Source organism: Colossoma macropomum, unplaced genomic scaffold (assembly GCF_904425465.1).
Source record: "Colossoma macropomum unplaced genomic scaffold, Colossoma_macropomum, whole genome shotgun sequence".
NCBI classification, from domain to species: Eukaryota; Metazoa; Chordata; class Actinopteri; order Characiformes; family Serrasalmidae; genus Colossoma; species Colossoma macropomum.
The window spans coordinates 16,142,282-16,152,477 of record NW_023494801.1 but is presented as its reverse complement, the minus strand read 5'-3'; the positions used below and the strand labels follow the sequence as shown (position 1 = coordinate 16,152,477).

Here is a 10,196-nt window from a genome sequence, read left to right as displayed (position 1 = left end):
AATTTTAACACAGTATAAACAACAGCTGGTATTTTCAAATTATGCAAAAACAACAACAAAAACAACGAAGGTACAAGGCTTTGTTTCGACAGTGATGGTATACCAATGTTTTTTCTGCTCTAACACCATCTAATCAACTCATTAACAAGCGTTAGAGTAGGTCTGTTGTAGCAGGAAAAACTAAAAATGTAAGCTAAAATGTGCAGAGGTACTCACTGACTACTGTTCTCAAATTGAAATTCCACCGATTTTTCAGAATATATTGTATAATTCAAACATTAAGATGTAAACAAAGCCATTTAGAGTCGTGTGATGGGAAATGCTCCATTCTAGAGAAACTTACTGAGACAGAATTGTTCACCAGACCAGAACCAGACATCTGAAGGGTTTAATGACTCTAAAAGATCCCTCACAGAAAGTTACTACATGAATTCTTTATAAATACAGCCTGATGCCTGAGATATTATTTTATGTTTGTTTTGAGATAAGGTTTTGACCTAAAACGTAATATTTAAAAGCCTTCCATGGCGGAGAGGTGCATACAGGGCACCGTAAGGCAAAATAGCCGTTGAAAAAAATGTATTTTTTTTAGATTTACCACTATCTTTCCATGACAAACTACCCAGAAGACATGCGCAAGTTCACTGGTGGGTTTGGATAATAAATAAAATGTCTATATTTGTGTTATAGACATCGTAACCTCTGGTTTCTTTACCCCACTGTAAAGAAAAAAGTTTCTCTAGGACATCAAACTACTCACAATCACCTTGTTTAAATCTCAAAGATTGAATTATGCAGAAATTTTGAGTAACAGCCTTGAAAACGTACAATAACACATTAGTTGTTTCCATCTGCACACATCAGTTTGTGGCTGACTTTTTAACATAGTGTTTCTAATACAAAGTCATTTTGATTTTGTTTTCTGGTTCTGGGGCTTTCTTCTGCCCACCTCAGTGGCCACAGAGCCCACCGTAGCCCCCAGGACCCCTCCAAATATCCCCCCAACGAACAACCCCACAAAAGAACCAAGTAATGTGCTGCCTCTCACCATGTTGGGCAGCCACAGCACCCATCCCACCACGCTGTCCCACAGCCAGCGCAGGAACGATGGAGGGGGTGAGGGAGGAGATAAAGTGCTGTCTTCATCCTCCACCACTTCCAGACCATCTGCACTCCCCTCAGCCATCTCCTCACACCTTTCTTCCTCCTCTCCCCCTCTCCTCCTCCGCACACTTTCATCTCCCTCTTCATTCCCTTCAGTTTCTTCCCTCGATTTCACTCCAGAGTCCTTCTGCACGAGCGGAGGGAAGGTGTAAAATTCCTTGCCGCTCTCTTTCACCATCTTCTCCACCTTCTCCAGCAACTCCTCCACGCTCTTTCTTTCCTTCCTCTCCTCCTCATCCGCCTCTCCTTCTGCTCGGAGCTTAAGGACATGATAGCGGTCTCCACACTTCTCCACCAGCTCCAGCAAGTCTTTGCGCTTGGTGCTGAGGTGCTCCTCTAGAGTAAGATCCTTTGAAAGATGTTGTGTGTGAGTGAAGACAATAACAGTGTGCTTGCTGACAGACTCAGGACCAAACACCTTCTCTAAAGCGTCCAGAGCTTGGAGATCCTGTTCGTTTGGCCGATGCATAGGGATGCAGAACAGGAAGGCATGGGGTCCTGGGGCTGACAGAGATTCACACAGGTAGAGCTGGTGGTGCACTTCCTCCGGGGGGCGCTCCGAGTAGAACCAGTCTGGAGTGTCCACTACAGCCACCTGCCACAAAGACAGCGAGACAAAGTGTATAATTTATCATCATTTTATAAATAAAGTTGGTATGGTGAACTTTCTGTATAATATAAAGTTATATATTATGTATCAATATAATTTGTGTATTATTTCAGTTAAATTCAGGAGAAAATCATTAAAGACAACTTTCTATACAAATATAATATGAAAAACTTGATTTGACAGAGATAGCATGAGATCAATTTTTTCTATCAATACCAATACTGATTCAATATTTTTTCTATTTAAAACAACTAAGCTTTAAAATTAGCTCTTCTTAAAATAATAATTCATATTCATATAGGATATATAATATATAACTTTACATATTACATATGTAATACGTAAACTAACTTTTTATAACACATCACTGTCGTAACAAAACCTCACATCTCTGAAATGTAATTTATAGAAGAAGAAAAATTTTCCATATTTAATATATGTTAATGTATCAATATTTCAATTCAAGTTATTTTAGAACATTTTCATAGTCAAGAAAAGTAAATACATAAATATGAAGGCAAGTAAGTTTATTTTGACACACATGCATATGTGCACATATCTTGGCTAAGAAAGTGGCTTAAGCTTAGAAACAAAATCAAAAGTACTAATCACAGGCACAATACAAATATTTTCGATGAAGGTAATTGTGAATTGTAAGAATGGTTATTAAAATGGCAGAATGTGTGATACCTTCCTCCCAGCCGCGCTCGCACATTTCTTCTCACACTTCACGGTAAGTGGCTTCGTGGAGTCAGCACTGCAGCGAGGCTCGAACGCTCTGAAGCCCAGGACGGCGTTCCCCACACTGCTTTTCCCCGAGCCTGCCCACCCCAGCAGCACCAGCCTCAACTCACAATCTACACGTATGGATAGAGAAAAAGTGTGATGTACAGTATATGTGGAATTTCATTTCTTAGTTTTGGAGTGGTTATTTAAAACAACTACAGTTGACGTACAAGAACTAAACTTCAATTTAGGCATAAAAAATAGTGAAAAATGTGAAAACAATAAAAATAATAGGAAACAAAAGAAAGAAAGAAATTTTATTAAAAATAACTATATTTGCTATATGGATTTTTACCATTTTTGTGATAGTAAGTATTAGACAGGTAGACAAGATAACTACAAGATTTATATAGGAAAAAATATAAAAAGGAAATGAATATGCATGCTACTATGACAAAAAATAAAAGTTAGATTTAAATGTTTAATACTTATGTTACATTAAATGAATTTCCTCCACCACACAGGGAAAAAAATGCTTTTTTGTTTAGTTAAATTTTTGTGTTATTATTTTCAGCCAGGTTACTGTCAGTATTGTTTAAAATATTTATTTGAGACTTTTTAGAGCTTTGTAACACTGAAACTCTATTATGCACTTTTATATATTTTAAAGAGATTTAACACATTTAATATGCTAGTATTCAATATATGTAATGTATAATTTTGCATTGAAACTAATGTACAAGAATTCTTTTTCTGACTTTTAGAAAACCTCATAATGTCTCAAACAGTCCCTTTAAATTACACGTTTCAAATCAAAGACATTTTCCTCCCATATAATGTAAGGAAAGTCTTGGGAGCATTTTTGTTAAGCTGTTCACACATAATTGTGAAAAGTTCTTTGCTACATTTCAGCAGTTTATATACTGGTAGTGTATTAAGTAATAAGTTGTAGTAGCCGTTTCATATCACAAAATCCAGTCAAAAGTACCACTATAATTATGCCATGGATGTTGCTACATATTGCAGACCTACAGTCCATTTGTGCTTAATTTGATTCATCTTTGTAGACTAATCTTTATGCCTTTATGCCTATGTACAAAGAGTTGAATATCTCTATAAAGCAAAAAGTCAGCAACTCAAAAGTACAAAAGATAATTTTTTATGTTAGATTGGATCATTCGATTGTGTTAGATTATGTTTGAACTGAGTTTAACTTGCATTTGTCTTTCTCCATAAACTTGCAAACAATAAATAAGCATTGCAGCTGATATGTCTAATGTTTGAAAATGTGCAGAAAGTGATTGTTCTGTTTGCTACAAAGAGACCACCCACACACAGACCAAACTGGAAAAGGCGATGATGCAGATTTAAATATTTACTCATGTTTTGCTTGTTTTATACACAACCAAGGGCAGAACTCTAAATTTCAGTCTCTACTCTACATGTAGCTTTCTTAGAGATTTAGAACTGAAGGTAGTAGAGCTGAGGGCTCAGGATTTGCCTCAGACTATGACGAAGCAACAGCCCCATCTACTGGCAGCTGAGAAGTAGCACATTGTGGAAATACGAAAGTACAACATGAGCAACAGTGCTACATCACCAAACATCTCCCAATCCAATATTACACATTTCTATACTCCTTTATTATATAAGCTTTTCACAAAACAGTGTTTGAATAGGGAAAGGCCTAGGTCATTTTAGCCTGTTCACTCTGCCACATAGTTATGGGCTATTTTACTCAGCAAACACGCAAGTGAAAGTGCGCTGGGTCCTTCTGCACTGCTGCTCTGTGAGCTACATTATGAAGTAGGATGTTTAATGATAAGATGCCATAACCATCAAAAATGAGTCAACTATAAACATTTATCATGCTGACTAATTTCTTTTTATAGTTGAACGCATGCATGTGTTTAGGTTACTTTATACAGTGCTGTCTAACTAGCTTTCTAATCTTTAGACTCATGTATATCCTGTACTGAATGCAACCTAAAGGAATAACTTCTATGGCTTCTCTGTATGAAATGTTTTTATTAAAGTTAACATTGGGCGCTGAAAAAAGTGACGTATTTAATATGCTTGATATAAATACATTATTTCTTCACAAATTACTAAAATATGTACAAACCCAAATGCAAAAAAGTTGAGTCAGTATGCGAAATGCTAATAAAAATAAAGAGCAGTGATCAGTAAATTATGTTCGGCCTGTATTAAATTGAAAATGTATATTTTAATTTATGTTTTTTTAATGTTAAATTGAAAAACATATTTTAATTTACGTTTTACCTGCAGAACTTCATTGTTTGTTTGTAAATATACACTCATTTCATACTTGATGTCTGGAACATGTTCCAAAAACATGGGACAGAAGCATGTTTACCATCGTGTTACCTCATCTTTTCTTTTAACAGCACTTAACATTCATTCGGGGACTGAAGACATGAACTGATCCAGTTTAGAAAGCATACATTTTTCCATTTTCCTGTCATAAGTCTTTAGCTGTGCACCTAGGGCCTTTCGCATTTTGTGTTTAACAAGACACACTTTTTCAACGGGTGACAGTTCCGGACTTCAGGCAGGCCAGTCTAGCACTCGCACTCTCTGATTACGCAGCCATGCTGTTGTAACACATGCAGAACGTGGCTTGGTGTTCTCATGTTGAAATAAGCCGGGCCACTCTGACAAAGACAGTGTCTAGAAAGACAGCATACATTACTCCAAAATGTGTTCGGCACTAATGGTGCTTTCATAGATGTGTGAGTTACCCATAAATATTCCCGACACCATGATAGACCCTGGCTTTCTAACTTTACACTGGTTACAATCTGGATGGCCCTTTTCTCCTTTGGGTAAGAGAACACCACATCCATTATTTCTGTAAACAATCTGAAAGGTGGAAATTCACAATACAAGTTTTGTCTGTGCATCAGTCCATTTCAAATTAGTTTGAGCCCAGAGAAGTCAGCAGCATTTCTGCAAACTGTTGACATATGACTTACACTACAGCCTAAACTCGCAACAGACGGTGTTTATTGACAACAGTTTGCCAAAGTGACATCCATCACCGAAGAATTTCTCTGGATTCCTTGAATCTTTTGGTGTTATTATGAATGGTAGAGGGTGAAATACCTAAAGTCCTTGCAATCACTCACAAAGGAATGTTATTCTTATAAAGGAGGATTTTTTGCTGATGCATTTTTTTGCTGATGCAGTAGCGAGCCTCAACCCATCCCTGTTCGGACTAGGCCTTTCCTGGATGCTCCTTTTACACCCAAGCATAATTGCATCACCTGTTTAAGATGTTTTTAAACATTTCCATCTTAAACGGCCCCTGTCCCAACTTTTTGATGAGCGCATATTTCCTGTTTTTATTTGCATTTTATCTACGGTCCCAACCTCATTGGAACTGGGTTTGTAACATCAAGACAGTTTTGTCCTTCAGTTTACTTTTTGCAATAGCTGTATTGTTATTTGTTGTAATATTTTATTCATGAACATTTGTGATATCGTATTCTTGTGGGAATGAGAGAGATTTATGCATAGAGAAAACCCACCGCATCACTTTATATGTCATTTTAAATCAGTAATGCTATTTTATTATTATTTTTTTCCTATCAGTGTGCCACCTCAATAAAATCTTTGCATCTCACCTGGCCACCTCATTCTAGAAGTTCTAGCTATGCCCCTGTTCTGTTAACACTAGGCTGGGTTTAGCCCTGGGCTAAGGTGCAGCGTTAGCACCTGTTCAAAGCTTCTGTGGGTGTGCATTTCTAAATAATCTCAAGTGTCTTTGTCCAACATGCCTCACAGCCAGTAGTGTTACATCATAGATTTTCTCAAGGAACTAGAGCGATGGAACCGGACTTTAATATACAGGAGTAATTAGGGCTTGTATTCAAGAGACTTTTCAGAGCAGAAGTGCTGATTTAAGGTCTGTCCCTGTCAGTAAGGCCATCAAAAATAAGAGAGAAATCTGATCTTATTATTACTTATTACTTATTATTACTTTAAGAAGCTTCATGAATATTTTTTTTCCAAGGATTCTTTATTAAAGGCAATGGTTACATATACAACAATGACAACTCAAAGAGCCATTTGAATGCATAAATGGTTATTTGCAATTGTAATCTATAAATGAAAACCTATTGTATATTATATATATAATCATAGGACCATTACTGTTATGAGTGTAGGTCTCATCTGTCCATGTAGCCCTTTCAGTGCTATGTAAAAGGCAAAAGGCAACTGAACTAGAACTGGGCAATATGACAATATTTATCGTTATTGTGATAGATTACTTCACAATATGTCACAATATGTTTTTCTGAATATTGAGGATATAGTCAGTATTTAAAAATCACTTCCCAACTGCATGTTTGATTGAAAAGAGAGCATAATTGCGATTTAATGCAGCACAGTGTGTGAAATGCTCAATACAAGTAATTGGTTTCATAGTTTCTGATGGCATTTTTAAAAAGTGGAACTATCTTGTTGTAACTTATAAGATGTGAGAAAAAAATAAATATTGTTTAGTATCATGGTATTATATTTGTTCATATCGCAGACCTCCAAACTGAACGCAGATCAGCATTCTTACTTTGACATGTTTGATAAATATGACCCTGATCTTTGTAGCAGAGCATTGGGAACCCAGACCCTGATCAGAATAACATAAAACACCAACACTTGTGCACAAAGACAATCATACCATAATGTTCCACTGTCATTCTAGTCTTTTCAGCCCATGTTCTTGAACAGGCCTATACACGTGGCATGAAATATAACAGCTAAAGAGTGGCCTTAGTAAGGTTAAAACCAATGTCAGCAAAGCATAGCAAACTCCAACCTTGTTCAGCATCTCTCCTCTTGCTTTCCTCCATTTCTCTCTCCGTCTCATGGCTTTGTGTTGTGTTCTCCTCCATATTCTGCAGGTAAGACACAAGCTATCTGTTACTATGGCTGTTTAGAGTTGTCATATGTGTTGAGAGAGGTAGAGGGTGTGATAAGAACAGAGAAAAAGGGAGGAGACAGAGCAGAAAGAATGGAGGATGGGCTGCTCAAATGACTCAGCACAAGAAAATTTGTGCACATAAAGCTACAACACAGTACGATGACTTTTCTATACTAGTACATAGCCAGATCTTTCCATGTTCTCTACTTTTGTGGGTACCATCAGCTAAAGGATCTAGATTCAAATCTTGGCTCTAAATTCCTTTCTGATGCACCAAGATATGCTTTAGAACGAACTCTGTAATGTACACGAACTAAACAGTGACACATACAACCATAATCATGTGTAAAAGTCTTTAAATGTTACCTCTAAACCAGGATTCGTGTGTGTTAGTGCTCCAGTCAGATCTTCGTGCTCTCAACACTTCCTCATTCTTCTGCGACTCCAACCAGACGCTGTTCTGCCAAAGAAACACAGCAGACACTGTTTTTCTTCCTAGACACATGACTCTGTTAGGTCACAGAGTCTGTTTTCTGCTTCCTCTGTCTATCTCACACTGTCCTCTCCGGGTGAGGTGCTGTTTCTGTCCCTGAAAAGAGCTTTAGCTTTAGCTTTGAAGCTGCAGACACACAGGAAGTCCCAAACGCTCGCGCATCTGAAGCTAATGCGCTGTTTACACTCTGTTTTTTCTATTTAGGCATCTCCTCTCCTGGTGGAGTTTTATTTAAGGGCCCCTATTTTCGTTTTTCTTGCATTTGATGTTTGGAGGTCGTCTAATTTTGGGGTTTATTTGATTTATGTATCAAAAACATCGTCATTATTCAGTGTTATATGATCAGAGTAGGGAGAGTTACCTTAAAAACACGTTCTGAGACTGATAACTTACTTATGTAATCTTTACTAATTATTAAAGTATTTTTAACGTCTTATATTGAAATGAACGCACTTTGCACTATGTCTACATCCATTTCAAAATGTCTTGAAATATTTTGGTGGAGTTGATCAGGTGTTCAAATACGGCATATTTAATTTGGAATACAAAAATAAAATAAATCATATATTACTTTGCGTTTGTTACTGAACGGTCACTGAACTCAATACGGAAATCATATTTCAAAGATAGCAAATTTGCATGATGTGAATTGTTATTTATTACTGTGGTAGTATGTTAAATCTTGTATATCTAAAGGTCTCCACAAGGGGTGACTGTCCACTCAAGTGACTTTTGTGTTTATCACCAAAAAAGAGGAAGTTACTTCAATAAACAGGCTTTAAGGTGTTTACTGAAAGATTCTCTGAGAAAACAGCACCATACAAAGCAAAGAATACAATATTTTGTTGCTGTCCAAAGGAAACCAAGTATCTCATTTTTTTTTTTGATGATAGTGTTTCTACATCATTTGAGCACAGGAGCTGCCCTTTATGTCGTGTGAAAATTTCATGATAGGTGGACCAAAGAAAAAAACTTCCAAAGTTGCTTGAAATAAAATCCCTTTACGTTAACTTACGTTAGAAGTTAAGAACATTTTTGCTGTCTCCTGAAAAGTCGCCATATTGGAAACTGTTTTTCTTTGGACAGTGATGATTTGAATATCTTACAAGCTTCAAATGTCTGCCAAATGTGGCATTGTGTGAGTATACACCAGTATTAGCTAACACTGCAGATCTCTTTGAGGTTATCAGAAATTAGCATTACACTAACAATGATGATCAAAAAAACCAAAGGCTACTTGTTCCAAACAATTAGGAGCAAACCTGATTCGACTTGTTTAACCAATTGGATTCAGTCTTTAAACACTTGGTTACACTTGCCTTAAACACTCAGTATAACTTGTGTATAGGTGGGTGCAGACGAAATAAGTGTATACCGTCTGTGTGTGTGTCTAAATCCATAGGCATTAATATGAAGTTGCCCAACTTCCACTCTTCTGGAAAGCTTTCTACAAGATTTTGGTTTATCTGTGGGAATCTTTGCTCATTCATCCAGAAGAGCATTTGTGAGGTCAGACACTGATGTTAGACGAGAGGAGAGGGCCTGGCTCGCAATCTCTGATCTAGCTCATCCCAAAGGTGTTCAATGGGGTTGTGGTCAGGGCCCTGTGCAAGCCAGTCAAGTTCTTCCACACCAAACTCACCCAGCCATGCCTTTATAGACTCTTGCTGGGGCACAGTCACGCTGGAACAGAAAACGGCCTTCCCCAAACTGGTCCCACAATGTTGGAAGCACACAGTTGTCCAAAATGTCTTCATATGTTGCAGCATTAAGATTTCTCTTCACTGGAACTAAGGGTTCTAGGCCAACCACTGAAAAACAACCCCATAGCATTATCCCTCCTCTACCAAGCTTTACACTTGGCACAATGTAGTCAGGCATGTAATATTCTCCAGGCATTCGCCAAACCCAGACTCGACCATCCGGCTGCCAGATAGAGAAGCGTGATTCGTCACTACGTAGAATGCGTTTCCACTGCTCCAGAGTCCAGTGGTGACGTGCTTTACATCACTCTCCACAAATGATTGGCATTGTGCATTTTGATCTTACGCTTGTGCGGTGCTACTTGGCCTTGGAAACCCATTTTGTGAAGCTCCTAATGGGCAGTTCTTTTGCTGATGTTGCTTCCAGAGGCAGTTTGGAACTCTTTAGTGAGTGATTCAACAGAGGATAGGCACTGTGTGCTTCAGCACTCAGCAGCCCTGCTCTGTGAGTTTGCGTGGTCTGCCACTTCATGACTAAGCTGTTATTGCTCC

At 37.7% G+C, this 10,196-nt stretch overlaps 1 protein-coding gene across 1 annotated transcript; it reads right to left on the bottom strand.

Annotated features, from left to right (window-relative positions):
- Positions 1-489: 489 nt before the first annotated feature.
- Positions 490-8,104, bottom strand: si:dkeyp-69e1.8 (uncharacterized protein LOC100001340 homolog). The gene is made up of 4 exons (XM_036589436.1): positions 7,815-8,104; positions 7,344-7,422; positions 2,465-2,631; positions 490-1,759 (listed from the first exon to the last, which is right to left on the bottom strand). Exons 2-4 carry the CDS (start codon positions 7,417-7,419, stop codon positions 905-907), a joined length of 1,098 nt encoding a protein of 365 aa, XP_036445329.1. The 5' UTR covers positions 7,420-7,422; positions 7,815-8,104; the 3' UTR covers positions 490-904.
- Positions 8,105-10,196: the final 2,092 nt, after the last annotated feature.

Bases quoted from the DNA above. Each gene is read 5' to 3' on its own strand.
- si:dkeyp-69e1.8 (XM_036589436.1), bottom strand. From the start codon at position 7,419: ATGGAGGAGAACACAACACAAAGCCATGAGACGGAGAGAGAAATGGAG. The intron at 2,632-7,343 runs GTTGGAGTTTGC...CCATACGTGTAG, and splicing joins GAGGAGAGATGCTGAACAAG to ATTGTGAGTTGAGGCTGGTG. The intron at 1,760-2,464 runs GTATCACACATT...TCTTTGTGGCAG, and splicing joins CGAGCGCGGCTGGGAGGAAG to GTGGCTGTAGTGGACACTCC.